The sequence below is a fragment of the Scomber japonicus genome, chromosome 8 (assembly GCF_027409825.1).
Source record: "Scomber japonicus isolate fScoJap1 chromosome 8, fScoJap1.pri, whole genome shotgun sequence".
Lineage (NCBI taxonomy): Eukaryota > Metazoa > Chordata > Actinopteri > Scombriformes > Scombridae > Scomber > Scomber japonicus.
Window position 1 is genome coordinate 14,407,009 of NC_070585.1, and position 19,833 is coordinate 14,426,841.

The window sequence follows — 19,833 nt, forward strand, 5'->3', positions numbered from 1 at the left end:
ACAATATTCCCAAAGGGTCGATGTGCCACCAAGTGAACTCTGAAGAAACTATTAAATTGAACCATTAATGTAATTAGTAAGATTGAAGATAAGAGGATGTATGATCAGAACAGGAAGAATGAACAAAAGAGGGAAATATGACAAAGATATACTTACATACTGTAACTGAATCACAATCTTTTTTATTATTATCATGTTTTCAATTTTTCACCCTACTCATTGTTGTTCAGTTGCACTGTAAAATGAAAAAGGTACCAAGTAGCTGTAAAAAAAAAAAAAAAAAAAAAAAGATCAAAAGACACTGTTTCCTTCTTTAAATATCGAAGAAAGTGGAAATATTGAAGTAAACCTCACAAAGTACCACAAAAGTGTACTTTCCACCTCTGATCTACAGCAGCAACTTTCATATGCTGTTAAAAGTGCTTTTACAAATAAATGAAACCTAAAAGTGATTCCCCTACATTAATGGGTAATAATTCACACAAGGAAATTATATAATTGGTGGAGGATAAAGTACTCAGATCCTTTATGTCCTGCATTCAAAATCCTATGTAAGGAAAATATTATCAGTGAAATGTATTATGATAATATAGTACAACGTATCAAATGTAAAAGTACTAATGACTAAGACTGATATATTGTTATTACATGATTAGATTGTTTTAGTGATATGCTGAAACCAAGTGTACACAGCATTTTCCCCTTGTAGCTGGTTGAGGTGGAGCAATCATGTATACTTTAAAAACAGTTTGGTAGTTTGGTTAAGTGGTTTCTAAGATAGAAGTCAGGCCCCCGTGGTCACAAAATAAATCTGAAAACCCTACCTCTACCTTGCAAATCTTTAATGTCTTTCTTAAATGAAACCACCTGAAAAGTTTAGAGGGGGAACCACTCTCTGGTGAAACTGCAACTCTGACTCACTAGTTTAATCTTTAACAATGTGTGTGATTCTGTGTTACTAATAGTAAAATATGAATCTGTAACTGGCAACAAGAGCTGTCAAGCAAATATAATAGAGTAAAATCCTAGTAGAAGAAGTAGAAAGTAGCATAAAATCGGTATAGTGAAGTAAATTACACATTATACTAAATTGCTGTATAATCATATCCACATCTGAATAATATAATATAATACTATATAATATAATACACTCACTGGCCTCTTTATTAGGTACACCTGTGCAATCTAATGCAATCCAATACAACAGCTCTGCTTTAAATTCTAGGTGGTGTCACAGTACATATAATATAATATCATATAACATAACATAACATAACATAACATAACATAACATAACATAACATAACATAACATAACATAACATAATATAATATAATATAATATAATATACACAAGTAGTACATTTGTAGTTCTGACTGACTTCGAATGGACTACAACTCCCAGGATGCACTGGGGACCTTCACGTCGAGCGCACGAACCTCGCGCCGCAACAGCAGCAGCTGGTGCAGCCGAAGAGGCTACTTTGTTACAGCGGAGCCACCGAAGAGAAAACGGCGGAGGAAAAAATCGCTCGGAAAAGTGTAAACAGCTCGGAGAAAACGGCGCAACGAAACGCCTGGTGTCTGGATTTGGCGGTGGCAGCTGCTGAATGAACTTGGCAGAGGATTTTAAGTTTGTCTTGTCGCCGAAAAAACGAGAGCTTTCTCAAAGTTGAGCCGAAGAGGAGTTCTCTCATTCAGGATGTCGGACTAAGACAAAGGGGTCTGGGGGGCATTCCCGTCGGAGCGGTGAGTGGCACATTTAATAACCAGCTAGATGAAAAGTTTTCCCGGTTGTTGTCCTGTGAGAGAGGACAGTTGTATCCGAGTGGGGATGTTTAGTTTTATCGTGGTATGCTGTTTTTTTGTGTTTAAAGGAGTGTGTGTGGGCTCGGTGGGCAGTTAACTTGTGCAGCCTCACTGTTTGGCCGCTGACTCGTGGTGCTGCAGACGCGTTTTGAATGACAAAGTGTAGATTTGATGGTTATTTTATCGTCACGGTGGGTGAAAAAAACGATTTGGTAAAGTGACATTATTAAAAAAGAGATTTGATTCATTTGACCGACAGCGTGGTCGAGCTGGGCATTTAAACTGAGCCATTTAATTTCCCTAGTAGAGAAAATGGCCTATGCAGTGAAAAAGAGACCTCTACGGTGGGATTAGGAAGGTGCTCAAAAACTTTACTAAAATGACTGGATTGCTTAAGAATATGTATTTAATGAAAGAGCATAGTTTTTGTTCTCGATACAAACACCTCTTGTTGATTATATATCCTAAAAAAACCTATTTTCCTAAGCAAATAGCCAATGTAGAATAACTTTTATTCAACTTAATTGTCCTTGTATCTGATGTTTTTTGTTAGTAAATACAATAAAACACCTATTTATTTTCTAGTTATCCTCACCACTCTGCAGCTTATTAAATCTCTTGACCTGTGTCTTATTTTGGGCACATCGACCTCAGCAGGTAAAACTTGATCCTTGAAGTCTCCTCTGGATGGGAAAGATGGAGAGGGAGTTACAATGGTGGAAAGGACAGCTGGCTGCAGATATCCATCAATCCCTCCGCATCAAGGTGAGTCTGTCATAAATCACACTTCTTTATTGTGATCAGAAACTCTGATTTTGTTCAATAGTATGAGCCTAACCTGCTGTAGACTGCTTTCCTTCATCCAACAACATGAAAATATCAGTGTTGTATTGTATATGATGTGAAATCATTGGACAGATGTAGAAGAAGTAATTAAATAATTAATTAGAGCAGCAATTACTAATTGATTACCCAATTAGTTTAAAAAAAGTTAACAAGCATCCATTTTAATATTTAATTAGTAGTTCAAGCAAAAATTAGTATTATCTCCCGGATCTGTTCTATTTCTCTTTCTCTTTCTCTTCTATCATAGTTAAAAAAAATATATTGTGTCAGTTGGACTGAATGAGGCATAAAAAGTCTCAAAGGGCTCAGAAAATGAGAAAATAATTGTTAGTTGAAGTCTTGCAATTAAAATATGGACAGAAAGAATTTGTGACTGACATCTTTCTCGATTTTGACATTTTCTGTATGAAAAAGGATTATAAGAAAATAAGTGACCCTTGTATCGATTTATGAAAACAACTGATTGCAGACATACAAATCCAACGGTACAAACTGGCAAGCATGTGTTGATATTTGATAGCAGCATCTTAGCATGTTATATAGCACACAGTGTATTGATAGTTGGAGAGAAAATATAATTACACACTCCTGTTGTCTATTTAAACATGATCTAAATTAGATTACATGGAGGAGTTCAGACTCATTAATTGAGAATGTTTTAATTAACCCTGAAGTGTGATCATATTTCTTCCCACGTGTCACTATAATGGAGACATCTGTCACTCCCCTGGCGTCTACGAATTGAGACTCTCCTGTCAGCTTCACACTGAGGGAGAAGAATACAGATCCGGTTTTAGATTATAGGTGCTCAAATGTGCCAGAGATTGTGTGCATGTGTAAACTGGAGACAGTAGATATCAGATGCTTGCGAGCCCTGTAATGAGTCATTCTTACACACACACACACACAGTCTGATTCAGTTTACTCACGCTGGACACTGTCTGACTCAGACTGAGCTGTCAGCTCGCCTGAAAATCTGTATGTAGAGCTGGAAACTAAACAACACACCCACTCTTCTCGTATACGATAATGAGAGAAAGAGGCACTGTCTGTCTAATGTTAGGCTTTGATCACCCTATATCAGCATTTCTGTTTAAATCCAAAGCAACAGGCTCACCACAGAACACACTGAATCATATGAAGCCTTTATCATAAATGGACCAGAGGTACAAGATAGTCACATCTGATTTTCAAGATGAATTAAGAAATCATCTTTAATCCCATGGAGCTGACAACATACTGTATGTATATTTATCTAACAAGTGACTCAAAATGGCAGCAGTGGCAGTATTCTGCCTGATCTTTCAGAGCAGCAGTTTTCCCAGATTCTAGATATCTTCTAATAGTAACTCATGATGCATAAAGACACTGAAAGATTTTTGGCATTTTCCCAACAAGACAAGCTTTTCATTCATTACAGTACATTTACTTCTCATGGTTACAGCTGAGTGCCTCAGTGTTCCACTGAAGATTGAAGTCTTTGTACTTAAGCATCTGTACATTGGGAACATCATATCCTCTTATGTCATACTGAAACTTGCTATAGTCAATAATTTGGTTAGTCCATTGACAGAAAGTTAGGGACAACAGTTGGGAGATTAATATTCTGAAATTATTATGGACATTTTCCATTTTTTCTGACACTGACAAAAATGTACCAACCAAATAGTTCATCAAAAAAATTGGCAGCTTTATTGATTGAAAAAGTAATAGTCTGTTGCAGCGTTACAATTTCAAGGTATCAAGAATGAGCAAACTGCTTTATATTCAACCAATAACACTCACACATTCAAAAATCTTTTGCCGACTGCATGTATATATTTTATGGCACGGGAACGCTGAACACCCAGTAAAATGTATAATAGAGAAGAATGGTGGAATTGGTACCAGAGCTGTGTGTAAAAAGGCCTTCACATAGTGTTCAGATTTCCTGCAAGGCGCCCGCTCCCCCACAGTCTCATCCAGCCTTAATGACGTTTGCTTCGGCAGTAATGCCCTGATGTGGGAGATAGTGGTGGTGTGTAGCATGTGGCAAATTATCAGACATGCAAATCAGGCCGAGGCAGCTGTGGAATCCTTAATTACGGTGCGGGTCCCCCACAAAGGCACCTCTCCACCCTACACAAACCCCCCGGAGCCCCTGAGACTCCAGCAGCCTACAACCCCCCCCCCCCCCCCTGCTTTCACATCCACCCCTATTCTCCTGCTGCCCTTGCACCCCCAGACAGACAGATGGACCAGAGGCAGGGGCTGAAGCAGTGGGTGGATCGGATGGTATGGTTGGATGTGGCACCGGGGGTGGAGCCCCTCTATGTTGATTCGGGAGGGACTATACTGTTTATTTTTGGATTCCATTGAAGTGTCAGTCTGAGAATCAATGTTGTTTTAGTTGCGCTCAAAATAAATAGGTGACAGTTTGTGTAAACCTCACAGTGTTGGTACATTTAGTTGTCACAGCAAATTATGTTTCACAATGTGTTGACTGTGGCATGTATTTCTAAGAATGACTGACGAAACACTGAGCTTTAAAGCCACAGTTGGACTGTTTAAGCATGCACAACAGATCTGACTCTATTTGGATGTTTTGTGTCTTTCTAATGTAAAGACCCCTCACTACTTGAGTTTAAGGAGATTAAATCCTCAATCCTCAATCTCTTATTACATCCAAATCAAAAGCCCTTGTTTTTACTCAGATTCACAGAAAGCAAAAAAAAAACAATTTCTGAAAACGAAAACATTTTCTGGCATAAGCAGCTTAAATCCAGAGGACGTAGCTGTGCTGTGAGTTTGTACATCCAGTGCTAAATGTTTTTTTTTTTTTTTTTTACTCTGGGGGTAAACTGAAACTGGATCCTTGTGTTCTGCTGTTTTCTGTAGCTGATTGGGGAAGATACCCAAGGCTGATTCAATGCTAATGCCCCTGAGTATCTTCCTTCCACTTTGAAACACATGCAGCTAATTGAACATGAATAGGAGATGTGCTAGGGGTGAAACCTAATCCTATCCACCTCTCAACTAGGCCCCCCCATCCCCAACCACACACAGACTCACACACACCAGCACCCTCAGCCCATCGCTCAGAGACATCTGCAATGACCCAAATTAGCTCCTGTTCTCTGCAGCGATGGTGAATTAAATGGAATTGAAATGAGGTTGAAGCATAATCAAGACTTTCTAATGTTAACTGGAGTTTCATTCTTTTTGTGAGTGTTTTAGACACCCAGTTAAACCCAGCCAGCATGAGACCTGCATGGCTCACTATTATTATGCATATTCTTTACATCCCCCGTAGTTCTCCACCGCAGCTTCCTGCCCACCCTGCTCCTCTCACCCCCCGTCATTTATGTTCCCCCCCCTCACCCCTCCTCTCTTCTTCTTCTGCAGGAGCTGAAGTTACCGGTCTACCGGGCCCATTCACCACAGATCGGCATGCGTCGGTACTTTGCAGACCTGTTGGCCATCCTGAGTAATCGCTACCAGCTCTGCCCTACAGCACGTCACCTGGCCGTCTACCTGCTGGACTTGTTCATGGACCACTATGATGTGGCCGTCAAGCAGCTCTATATCATTGCCCTCTCTTGTCTGCTCCTAGCTAGTAAGTCCATTAACAAAGCTTTCCCTGACAGGAACATTTTCTAAAAAACAACTCTTAATTTTTTTTGTTTAAATTGATGTTTTGGAAAACTGTATTTACCACAGCAGAGGTTAGAAAACATGAATCTATTAGAGGTGTCTTCATCTAGATTTGTCATTAAAATGTGAGGAGTCAACTTTAACCTGTAAATGCAGAAGAGCTTCTGTGGTTGTGGTTTATGCACACATGGCACAAGTTGAAATGCTTCCTGCAACAAGGCTAATTTGAGTTATGCTTGAGACCACAGTGCTGTTTTTTTCCCCTCCCGCTCTACTTTTCAGACTGATCCGTCTGTAATGACAGTTTACTGCTAGCTGCGTTGTTGCCATTGTTGTAGGATGACTATTCCATTGTTTTAGGAGAAACCTGCTTATACTGTTGGGGATTATGTTCATGTCTGCTGAACTCTATGAACGTCTTTGATCCTTGCTCTAATAATAACACGTCTGGGGATGCTGCTGTTACCGAAACCCCATGCAGTCAGTTAGAGCTGGTATCACACCTGCAGAGGTTAAAATGTCCTTCAATCAAAGGTGTGAAGGTTTTTATTTCCTCTTTTTTTCCCCCTCCACTGTCATTGAAACCATGTGGTCTGTTACATTCCTCATACAAATCAGTTTTAGCTTTAATGAATGCTCTAATGCCACTTTTTCTTTTTTCATAATTAAAGGATATGTGTAATGATATTCACTATTTTGTCAGAGAATCCCACAAAAAGGCCAACAATGTTTTGTTCCTACTAAAACAGATAGTGTAGCTGAAGCTGAGTCTTCTCAATGAACTGGGTGACCCATTCCTTCATAATGATGAACTTTAGTGCTGTAGTTTATTTTCAGTAGATCCCACAGGCACTGTAGTGCTAATGCTTATAGCCACTTGAACAATAATGTACATTAATCCACAGCTGAAAATTATCTCCAACATATACACTGTTTACTCCTGTTTTAGTATGGTTTGCTGAAAAACATAATGTCTGGCTGTTATGATAATTGGCTGAGCTTTAAAAAAAAAAAAAAAAAAAAAAAAAAAGCGAAAATCTCCATTTTTAAAGATTTATGTCCAAGGTAACAGGTTTAGTGCAGAGTGCCACAGACAGGTTTGGAAGTCAGACAGTAGTGAAAGACAGACTATTGAATTGTTGGTTTTGGTCTTTTTTTTTAATGTGTTTTTTTTATCGAAAACAAGTAAAGGCCTTGGATTTTAAACTATCTTATCTTCTCTAGACTGATGGCTGGTTGATATTATTTGCTTATCGTCAGTCTACCTGTACCCACCTGTGATTGAAGTGTCTGATTAGTGACCAAAGTGCTTTTCTGCTGTTAAATATAAAAGTGTATCTTTGTTTCATGTAAGGCAGGTGAGTTAGTCATTCTCTCCCTGCTGATGCATCGTGCAGGTTGTGTGGTAGTTATTAGTGTCTCTGTGTCTGTCTGGTGATTAACAGACTGTGAGGTTTTCGGTACATTAATGCAGCCCTTGGCAACATGGGTAATTAGACTAATGATGCCGTCAAAGTGGGAGTCTGGAACAGGGCCGCTCACTTGGGAGGGCTCAGTGTATGGTTGTGTGTGCGTGCATGCACACTGACGCAAAGACCATCTTTGCAGTAGTCTCTGTGGTGGGATAAATTTGAATATGAAACTTGAAAGAGGTTTTATTTAAAAGCAATCCCATGGGAATCCAAGAATAGCTTTGAGAGTTTGCTCATGGAGGGATATAAATATTATCAACCCAACCTGGACAGATGTTGTTCTTCTATTCTATCTATAATAGATTAATCAGCTTTTTATTGAATCTTTTGATTGTGTCTTTCGGTTATTGAGGCTCTCCTCTCTGCTCGACTGCATCTGACTCTTCCAGGACTCCAGGGAGTCTCTGCCGTGATTGATGAAGGCTTAAAAGGGCGTTTGATTCAAAGTTGTCTTAGTTTTTTATCTGTCCTGAGGTGCTCTGAAATCTGGCCTAGTTATTGAACTGCCTCCCCTACATGCCTTTGACAGGCACATACATTGTCTTTCTTTAAATTTTTCTGTCTTCCGCACTCAGTTAATTAATCGCTGCCTCTTTTGTGCCTCTCAGCAGTCACTGCTTAATCCTGTTACTGCATTGTGTGTGTGTGGGTCAGTTTTCAAACCCACAAGGATTAGGTGTTATTGACTGTTGAGCATTTATTTAGATTATTTCATAAAACAAACGCTGATTTTTTTATTTCATTTTAAGAGAAGTCTGTTCATGTGTTCACTTTATACTTCCATTTAAAAATCAGTCCACTTACCCAAATTTGATGTTTCTATTGTGTTTCACTCCATGAAGTCCTGCAGTGAACACATCAGTCTTCCTGGCAGATCCTGGTCCCTCAAGTCAGAGCTCTGCATACAGCAGCTGATTGTAATGGTAAATGACATCATGGATTGCTCTGATGTCAGCCAGTACAAGAATGTTAGAGGTGTTTTTTGCTGTGTCAATGCTGTATTTATGCTCTTAATTTTGGTGTTTGGATGCTCTTATAATCTATTGTGTGGCGTGTTTTCAACAGCAAGTTAGGACTCTTGCTGAATTTAATTAATTTTGTTCAGTGAACTTGATTCCATGAAGGGTCTCTACAAAAAAAAAAGAGCATCCTGTGAAACACACAGGCAGCTCAGTCATATTGACTACACAGTGCACTTACACAGGCCTCGGAGCCCGGGGGTGGGGAGGAACTGTGTGCTGAGGGGCACCTGCCATATGCTCTCCAAGTCAGGCCTCAAACAAAAGCCCGTCAATGCAAGCAGGACAGCCAGCCAGACCCTTCCCAGAGAGGGGGAGGGGAACAGAGACTGAGGGCTGGAGGTTGTTGTGTGTGCAGGCGTGTGTTTGTGAGGGTATGGCAGACACTCACTGTAAGCTAACATTGCTAAATGAGGAGATGGTCGCTGTGGCAACCTTGTGATAAACCTATGGATTTTTTCCCCTTAATCACCTCATTAAGATCCACATTGAAGTGAAATCCATTAGAGAGTTTCCTTTTGAAGGAGCATTGCATTACTGCCACATAGCCGTTTAACCGACTGGTGGTGTCCTTTTACCTTTGGCTGCCGGCTCTGTTTCCTCCTCATTCTCTCACCTTGTCAGGGACAGGCAGACCGAGCCAGTCCTGGGACAGGGCAGCCAGTAAAAGCAGCCCCACATCCCTGGGGGGTTGGGAAATGAGTGGAGTGGTACTTCAAAGGCAGGTCGACTGCTGATGTTAAACAGGGTAGAAAGGGAGGGAGAGGTGGTGGCCTGCAAAATGGGACATGTTAGAACTGAACCACTCAGTAGGGTGCCCTGAAATGTAGATTAACAGAGAGCCCACTTCCCTCTTTACCCCCTTCTCAGGGGTTTGACAATAATTCTGATTGAGCTGTTGTCATGTGGGGCTCCTATAATTAAAGAAATTATGTGAGGCTGTATTAATGGATTTGGAAGAGTTAATAGTATTCACTATTATTAAATACTACAAAAGCACGCATTCACCTTTTTTTGGTTTATTTGAGAGCTGTTTTAAATTATAGTCCACAGATTGTAAAACAGAATTGTCGTTGTGTCGACCCTCATCATCCATAAGGCAACAACATACCACACATACTGTATATATACGTAGGACCGTGTCTTTTAGATTCTCCCTGGTCACCCAAGCATTAGCATCAAGGGTCAAAGTTCAGCTCAGCCCTGCATTGTGAGAGCCGCCAGAGCCAGGGGTGGCAACACAGAGATTCTGTGATGGAGCTGTGACCAATTGCACATTCCCAATGAAAGATGAACCAGCAAATAAAAGGAGTTTAAAGAGCAGAGGAAATTCCTCCATGGCTGTCAAGTCAAAGAGAAAGAGCAAAAGAGAATGAAGAGGAGAATGAAGAATGTCCACAACAGCCTCAAGGTCTTGTTTCCCCTAAATCTTTATTTGCATGAAATGAGCAAAATTAAATGAAAGGCTTGTAATACATTTAGACGTTATTTCCCATATTCATTTTCAAGAATCCCTGTTATGCGTTTTAAATAACAATAATAATAATAATATTAATAATACTAGCTGTTAATAGTTTTTTTTAACTAAATTGGTCACATTTACATTTTCTTGAGAGATATCACAGGGATAAAGACGTCTATGTGACTACCCTTTTTAGTTTTTTAGTTTTTGTGTTGGTTAATCAATACATTTTTGAAAACTTACATTTCTTTGAGAGTGACTTCCTATTTTGCAGACTAAGTGATCATGAATTACATGATGCTTAAATGGAGAGCAAGGGAAACGGAGGCCATTCTCTGTGTAAGAATGAAGCTCTCAGGTTTCTAACAGCCCCTATCACTCTAAATCCCCACCCCCACCTCTTCTCCAAACAGCACACCTGGGAGGAGGCCCTGCATCCTTGCCTTACCTCTCCCTAACCCTTGACCTCTAACCCCTTCCTGTTTACCTGACCTTTTCTCATCATCACCGTCACCTGTGGGTGCTATGAGACAGGATAGGTGTCCTGTAGTTGGAAGTCTGTGGTGGTGTAGATGAAAAGAAAGGCTTTATTTTTTTCATCATTGTGTTCCCTCCCTGCTCGCTGATTTAAGATAGGATCATTTAGCCGCCTGCATTCCAGGTAGGCTGAACTCACAGGAGAGGAATGCACCTCTCAAAGGCCACATTTAGGATGACAGCGGCACCCCAGCAGAACAGTGTATGGAGCTTTGCTGTTTTTAGCATGTTACTATATGGTTAGTAATCAGTGTGAAATATACAGCCCACCTCAGGAAGTCCAGTTTGTTGTATTTTATCAAATGTAAATACACAACATGACTCCTTCAAGGCAGGACTGTACAACTCTGTTTTTTCAGGTGGGCTGTTATGGGACCAAAATTCATGGTTTAGTTTGTACCTCAGTTTTGGGCTCATGGTTCTGTATGTTTTCAGTACAGCAGGGAAAAAAGAAAGGTAGAAAATAACATTTTGGTCTCTCATTTTGAAGAATGTAAACAACCAACAATGGCCCATTGGCTGTAACTATTGCTGAAACATTTTAGTTGCACTGGAAAAGGAAAACAACATTTTTGTTTCGTGTAAGGAATCAGGACATCTGCTGACAGCTGTTTATGCTGATTCATGGACGCTCAGAACTGGTTCTTGCGTCATGCTGTCCAATCACATTGGAAATCAAATGTGTTTGTAGTTGTTCTGAACTACTTCACTCAAAGCAGACAGTCACGGGAGAGGGGGACTAGGGGAAGTGATGTTGTTTAAATAAGAGCATAACCGGGCATATTTTAATAATAATGATGGAAACACTACATGAGCATGACTGAGCCTGTGGATATACATCCATGAGCTTCTTAACTGCATACTACAGCTGCCAAAACATCCTGAGTGGAACCTAAGTGCTATAGTTATTGTTCTTCACGTACCGAACCGCGGAAAGTCATGTACTGAACTGAACATCCTGTATTGAACGGTTTGGGGGGCAATACACAAACCATTACACCACTAGCTTTCAGGGCAGCAATTACAGACCTTTGGTTTTTAAGCTCACGATAAATTGTGAAATACAACAATACAAGACTATAGTTGGTATGTGTGCTTTTATGTGTTTGATTGGAGAGTGCAGTATGAGTATTGAACCAAAGTATTTTTTAATATGAGACAGTATCTGGAGTTGGCGTCACATAGTTGGTCAGATTATGTTTCTTGTTTACTCTTAAATTTCCTGATATAAATAACTAGCATTGCCTAAATGCAGGTTAAGTTCTTGTGCTGCTGTTTGTGTCATTAAGTCCTCCCCAAGACCGACACTGATCACCTCCTATTCATCTGCGTACACTTTGGTAACAGATTAATCATTTTAAGTAATATATTCTTTCCAGCTTCTCAAATGTGAATATGATTAATGTTAATTAATCAAACATTGAAGATCACACTTTGGGCTCTGGAAAGATCAGATTTTTTTTCATATTTTTCATAATCATCAGATCAATCATTAATTTAAATAATCATCAGTTGCAGCCTTAATAAGCGCCATTATCTAAATATGTGTAATGATACCTGGTCCTGTTGCTTCAAAAAGTAGAGGCAGGATCAGCTATACTCTCTACTCTGCGTTGTTATTTGCTGGAGTCCCTCTGTGTCTGCACCCCTGCTGTGCCAACTCGTTGGTATGAATGAGGCCTCTGTTTTGTGAGAGATAACAGTCACACAGGCTGTAATATACACAGGAGTCAGTTCTTTTTACAGTAAGTCAAACAAGTTTGTGGCTCAAGTCATACTCTACTTCCTCTGAAGTCGCTTTGTTTTTTAGTTTTCAAAGGTTTTGGGCATCCCATGTCTCTCATATGCCGAGTCACCCACAGCAGTAAATCAAAGGAGTAATCACAGAGCACAATGGAGATTGACTCACGCTGCATCTCTCTTAAGATCAAAGGGGCTGTGGCTGTGTGGAGATTGGGGGTATTGATGGCTTTTTATGGCAGCGTCTGTGTGGACATAGCAGTCTAGCAGCAGACACGGCCCTGAATCCAGAGGATATGAGGGTGACAGAATAGGGCAAGTGTGGACTGGGCCGTGGAATGAGCCCCAGTGGGTGTAAACAGCCCTGTTTCACAGTGCTTCCTGTTCTGGTGGAGAGACGCCATTACTGCCTCTCTGCTAATTACCCCTCTGGCCTGCTGGGCTGCAGATCCCCCACACCCCCTCCACTCATGCTCTCTCAACTGTTCCCTCTCTCTTCCTCTCTCCTGCCCTGCTTAATGGTAGGTCGCAACATCAGTAGTAAAACTCGCACTTGATAGGAAGACGCTCCACTCTCCTAGACGTTGGCATAAAGAGGTAAATGAGGTCCATCAAAGACTCCCACAATAGCTTTAGCATGGAATGACAATTGTTGCTTGGAGTGTTCACTGTATCCACTTCTAACTGGAGCTCAGACAAGTCAATAATGCCCCTATTTCTAATGTTTGGTTGCCATGGTTTTAGATTTGAGGCCAAGATTCACCCCAACAGAGGGTTGTTCACAATCCCAGCTGGAAGGATATTTTTACAAAGCTGATGCATAACTTAATAATCCTAGCTCATGGATATAAAACCAAGTAATTCTACAAAAATGACTGAGTTGCTAAGTGTGTATGTCTTTGTTTGGGTGTTTTATATAAATTGTGCTATGCTGATACAAATGTATTCATGTAATTTGAATACATTGTGTTTATTGCCAACTGTACTTTCCACAAATCTGATTAATCAAGATTCATTTTGGGTGCCAGTGAGCTCCATTTTATATGCCCCCAAATTTCCAGTTAAAGGCACAGCTTGTTTTTTCAGAAGCATGTATCAGAGTAACCTGACACCTCCGCCCTCATTCTTAAAGTTTGAGCAGAGGAGGCCTGTTGGACCCTTAGATTAAAGGCAGAAACACCCCTCTTCATTGGTCACACGGACCCCAGAGGCCTCAGGGCTGTTGCTATGGAAAAGAGGATGTCTTGAGTTGGGGAGGGGGCTCACCATAATGGCACTGCTGTAATGTCTGCTAGGATCTGGAGGGAGTGAGGGAGGGGGGGCAGAAATATCAGGGATCAAGCTGACTGGCTTTTTCATGGAAAGTGTCAGGCTTGTATAATCCACAGTAAGTGCCCTACACTCTGTGTGCCTATAGTGATGCTTCCTAGGCTTGTTAGCGTAATAGCTTAGCTTTATGGCCAGATGTTCAGTAATAGTCAATTTAATTGCTAATGCTTAGCAGGCACTTGTTTTGTGAAAGCTGTGGTACGGCTCTTAAGGGCTGACCATAAACCTGCCGCATGTGGCTATAGATGATCTTATAGTGAAAGAAAACAACTTTGCAACATTAATTTGCAAAGATCAATTATCATACTCTTGTAAAAGATGACTGGATTTAAGATGTTCTGCAGAAATGTTAGGTTTCTGCATCTCTGTTAGAACTGTTTAAAGTGATAATGTAATTATCAGACATCATGAGACTTAAAACTAGTGAAACTCCACTTGTTAGTGTTGTGTGTTGTCAATGGCTTTGATTTCCAACGAGCATACAAGATCACAATACATGAATCACACATTACAGTTATTTCCTTTCTTCATTTATCTATCAATCAATTATTTTTAGCTTAATCCATTAATTATTTAGTCTATGAAAAATCTGGAAATGGTGAATAAAAGAGTCTCAGCATCTCCAGAGCACAAGATGACCATTTCAATCAACCAACAGTCTCAACCTCAAAGATTTTAACTTTACAAAGACATAAAACTAATAAAAGTTGCAAATTCTAACATTTAAGAAGCTTGACTTTTTTACATTTTGTCTTGATAATTGGACCAAATAATCAGTTATGAAATTAGTTTTTTTGTGTTGTTCATGTCAACAGATAATCAACAAATACATTATTATCAGATGTGTTTTCACATCATTGTTCAAAATCTTTTTAAATCTCAAAATCCAAAAAATAAAGTGGAGATTATTTAGCTGCTGTAAAGCCTCTTTTCACTGTGTTAAGATGTGAATGCCCAATACAGTACAAAGAAAATCCTTGTTGGGTTTAAATGTTAACTTTCAAAAGAAGCTGTCTCTGATGCATAACATTTTTTGAATGTGGGTGGAGTTTGTCTTTATGAGCCAATACTTGACTTCAACGGTCAAATGTAGCTTTTGAGTATGAAAGTGAAGTTGCAGCGGTATTGTTCTTTAACCTTGATGGATCTCTTTGTCTCTTTCCAGGTAAATTTGAGGAGAAGGAGGACCGAGTACCCAAGCTGGAGCAGTTGAACTCTCTGGGCTTCATGTGTAGCCTGAACCTGGTTCTCAACAAGAGAGATTTGATCAAAATGGAGCTTCTACTGCTGGAGACCTTCGGCTGGAATCTGTGCATGCCCACACCCGCCCACTTTATTGACTACTACCTCCATGCCTCGGTACAGGAGGGCGACCTCTACAATGGCTGGCCACTGTCCTCGCTCTCCAAGACCAAGGCCTTCATGGACAAATACACTCACTACTTCCTGGAAGTCTCACTGCAAGGTGGGTTTAGAGGAGGATGGGGAACTGGACTCTCTGTGTCAGACTCGATGTGATTCAAAAGTCGATGTAACTAAAAGTCATTTCAAAGCATTTATCAACCTCTTGTCTCTGGGTTTTTATAGACCACGCCTTCCTGAGTTTCCGACCATCCCAGGTTGCCGCTGCGTGTGTGGCGGCGTCTCGTATTTGCCTTCAGATTTCCCCAAGCTGGACGGCCGCTCTGCATCTCCTAACTGGCTACACCTGGGACCACCTCACCCAGTGCATCGAACTCATGCTGCTGTAAGGGACACACCAACAAACACAAACACACACGTACACTTAATCAGAGAATAACAAACGGCTCCTCTGGTGGACAAAGCCTCTCAGGGTGCGGGTTGGTGTTTTTGGTTGCCATGGTTTTGGATTACAAGAGAGCTTTTCTTTAAAACCAGAAGAAGCTTATTTTGTTGAGTGTATCATCTGTTGAAGCCTGTCTATCTGATAATCCTGGCTGATAGCTTCAGTGTCGAGTATTTCAACAACTGTAATTAAGTTTCACATTTCTTGGTCAGTGGTATGTGTTAATTTGTGTGCATCTGTTTAAGTGTAATTGTTTGCATATGTTCAGTCTAATTGTGTTGGAGTTAAAAGTGGGGGTGGTCCAGACCTATATCTGCTGCCTGCTGATGCATTTGTCTGAGCAGCCATTTTCTCCTGTATGCTGCTCTAACTCAAGTAGTTGCACACTTGTCTCCCTGCAGTGCAATTACAGTTTCCATTCAGTACTTGATAGGACACATAGTTTGCATTCATTTTTTATCTTGGTGTGATAATGACTCATATGTGTCTTTTTGCTTCACAGTGCTCATGACAACGATGTTAAGGAGGCCAACAAAACCAAATCCACCCCTCCTCACCGACCCTCTCTGCAGACTCAACCGCAGACCTCTCACCTCTCTCCAGTGTCAGCCATCCAGAGACCAGCTTCCTCCTCTTCCTCCTCCTCCTCCACCTCCACTACACCACAGCTGCTCTTTCAGCCTGACGGTTTCCCACACCTTTCCCAGCATTCCCCTTCCCTGTCCCAGCTTCAAGCGCTAGCTGACTCCCACACTTTGGGGCCTGTGGTGAACATGTCTCAGGACTTTCTTCAGAGCCACAGGATGGGTCTACTCACTGGGGCTCCTTCCATGACTCATGGAGGTGGGTTTCCCTCTTACCCGAGCCTGACCTCTGGCCTTCAGCCGGGGGCTCGTGCGCTGCCGCTGCAGGGCCCCATTTCTGTGCAGATGGCTCTCGCTGGAGAACCCCGTCACTGCATGAGTATGGCTTACAGCGGTGGCTACCTGGGGGCCCATCACACTTTCACCGCCGGCTGCTTCGACAGGTGACGCCAGGAGACGGAGAGGGAACAAAAACCGTATCGGGAGTTTACTGCCGTGCTTCCGCCCCAGATTACTACTCGGAAATATCCATTTACAGACCTCCTCTCTCTCTCCGTCGGCACCGCAACACCTTCAGCATGTCCAAGTCCCCCAACCCTCTCACAGAGACGCCTCAAACGTAAGCAGAGGTCCAAAGGCAAGACAGACCCGGTGGAAGTCATCACACTGACGTGACAAATGCTCCTCAGACTCTTTTAAAATACTGAAGCATTAGAAAATGTTACTGCCATATTCCTAACTGGTTTTATGAATCTGTGTTTTTACAATACTGTCATCACTGTGAATGAGATGAAAGCAGCAGTGTGATCTAACACCCACCTCATTCAGTGCCTCTTCTCAGTTGCGTGATAGCTGAGCCAATTTTAGAAGTGCACAGGACACAAAGTATCTGCGATAAGGATATCTTGCTGCTTGACATATTTTTTTCTAATCCCAAAAAATTGAACGCATTTTAGAAGAAGAAGAAATTGGCTGGTATTGTTTATGGAGCCATTATTTGAGCCAGAGATGGGACAAGAAAAGAGCTTGTCACTGATCTGGCATGGAATAAAGAGGCTGTGCATGTCAGTGAAATATTTTGGTGAATAACGGGTTGTGTCTCCTGAATGTCAGCGAACATTGATACGCTGCCTGTGTTAGGGCGGAAGGGCCCCTCTGGGAATTCCTCACTGCATAAGTCCTCAGAGGGGATGAAGAATTCATTGTTTTGTGCACAGCAGGTGAAGTCGACACCTCTGACACGCCTGCAGTGTTTAGCTTTTTCTTTTTTCTCCCCTCCTGTCATCGTCATCTCTTCTCTCCCACCTCCAAAGTTGAGCCTCTTGACTGGAGCCCCTTACACATCCGGGCGAACATGTGGCTCACGTCTGCCACAGGCTTTTGTCATACTAAAGTTTTAATTTGCGTCTCCAGCTCCACTCAAAGAATTGAACACAAACTGACATGACCGGACCAGCGTGGTGAAGGAGACGTGGATGTTGGTTGTGTACTGTACATATGAATTGCTGCTGCCTTCTAATGAACTGTTGGTTCTGTGTCTGTGTTAATGATGTTTACATGAACCACTAAGTATCAGGGACTTGAACAAGATTACTTGAATATGATGCCATTGAAACATGCCATAGCTTTTATTTATGACTAATTGTTTTTCTTGTTCTTGTTTTTTTTTATATTCATATTTGTTTGATATAGTGTAGCTTTTTTTATACCAACTTAGAAACACACCATTGAATAATTAGTTTTCTTTGTACGTGTTCATAGAAACTGTATATTCAGGCTCAGGTTTTAAGGCTGAAACTAGCAGCCTTCCCATTATTCTGTGCTATTATTATGCTTTAAACGGATGTTAATACTGCATCTGTGGGGTCTGAAATAGTCCCCTTCTTCATCACTGGACCATACTCTGCTTCCATCTCAGCTAACTGAATGCATGAATCAGTCTGTTTGCATCCGAGTGGAACAACCTCATGGTCACTGGATTTACACACACAAACATCTGCAGCCAGTCGTCTGTAAGTGCTCTCCAGATTTCTAAAGCTGCAATTCCCAATCTGCCGCTTCCTGTTGAAGTCTAAACACATCCAGATTCTCAGTGCCAGTCATGAGGGCTGCACACTGGTTACCATGGTGATAACTTGAATGACCATGGACACAAACTCCTCGGATGTCGACTGAATTGAACAGTTTCTCAGTGCTGTGGAGAATTGTGAGCTGCTTCTGCATGAAATGGTTATTAATTTTTGGTATCTCTCACCTGAACCTTGATCTGCATTTGGTTTGAATGTTCTGACTTTACACTTCAAACTGTTCTGCTGTGGACACTTGACATGTTGCATGTCAGTGCCTTGTCTTCAGCAGCTGTCAGGCTTGAGCTGTGAACCATAATTTCATAGTCAGACATTTGCATTTCCAAGAAAATACTACACGTATTCAACACTCACTGATACTATCACAAATCACCAAATGTTACACAGTCAGACATTTTTCCCACCTCTGAAACAGATGTTCATGTGCTTTTCAGTGATATGAACTAAGATACTATGCCTTTTTTGTTTTGCTGTTTGTGTACAGTTTTGTTATATTTTTTACATTCCTTTTGTTTTCAGTGTATTTTAGTTAAAGCTTTTTTTGTGATTCTCATGATGAATGCTGTTGGTGTGAACTAGTTTTATTTTTTTAGAGATCAACTTGCTCTTTCCTCATAATTCATGAGCAACTTCTCACTGAGGTGTCAAAGGTGCAATATGTTGTTTTCTGTTGAAACTGACCACAGCCATCACTGTCTCGTGTACACCACTGGTTCATCTTTTGTAACTTATTTTTGATAATTGTGTGATTTGACTTGCTGTAGCTTGATTTCCTCTAGAGGGCAATGAGCTCTGAATACAATGAATATGTTGCATATTGCAGCCACCTCCTTTGAGTGATAGATATTACTGAATGCTTTTGTCTTTCGCTAGAGTTTTACTGTGCATTTTTTCCCCTCCCACATAAGGTGCTGATATCACTCACACCACTCAACACTTGTCTAATGTGATAGTGATGAACTGACACCACAAACTTCCAATTTATATTTTTATATTATTTTGTACCAATCTGTAGTCTTGCTTTATGTGACACTGAATGATAAAAGGGATTCTTTTATCATGATGTGTCATGGGAAAATAAACACACATGTGAACTGAGTTTCTGAGGGTGTTGGTGTGTTTCTTTTCAGGAAGCCTGACTGAAGTGCCTGCAGCTCTGAAGGGGAAATGATGGCTTCCACTGCATTGCTCCTGTTGCTTCAGAAGAAAGACAATGACATAGCAGAGATAAAGCCAGCATATTTTACACACACTTAACAACGAAACTAAAGTACACTTTGTATTTGAGGTCATATTCAAAGCGAATCATTTCATCTTTCATTCCCACACTGGTGACCACGGGTAGAATAATAAACCCATGAGAAGAAATACTTTTCAGACTTCAGACAAAGTTACACTTTCTCCTCCTCCTCCTCTTCCTCCTCCTTAACTCCGCCTCCACAGCTCAGTCAGAGCTTTCTATGTTTTCCTGACATTCTGATATATAGAAACCTATTCAGTGATGGTGCT

At 41.0% G+C, this 19,833-nt stretch overlaps 1 protein-coding gene across 2 annotated transcripts; it reads left to right on the forward strand.

Annotated features, from left to right (window-relative positions):
• The first annotated feature begins 1,499 nt into the window (after window positions 1-1,499).
• ccnjl (cyclin J-like) lies at window positions 1,500-17,901 on the forward strand. 2 transcript variants are annotated; one of them, XM_053324231.1, is made up of 6 exons: window positions 1,500-1,748; window positions 2,463-2,573; window positions 6,039-6,249; window positions 15,012-15,311; window positions 15,434-15,593; window positions 16,156-17,901. In XM_053324231.1, exons 2-6 carry the CDS (start codon window positions 2,496-2,498, stop codon window positions 16,682-16,684), a joined length of 1,278 nt encoding a protein of 425 aa, XP_053180206.1. In that variant the 5' UTR covers window positions 1,500-1,748; window positions 2,463-2,495; the 3' UTR covers window positions 16,685-17,901. The 2 variants fall into 2 exon arrangements, with proteins under 2 accessions (XP_053180206.1, XP_053180207.1); XM_053324232.1 differs by having other exon boundaries at window positions 2,466-2,573.
• The last annotated feature ends 1,932 nt before the right edge of the window (window positions 17,902-19,833 follow it).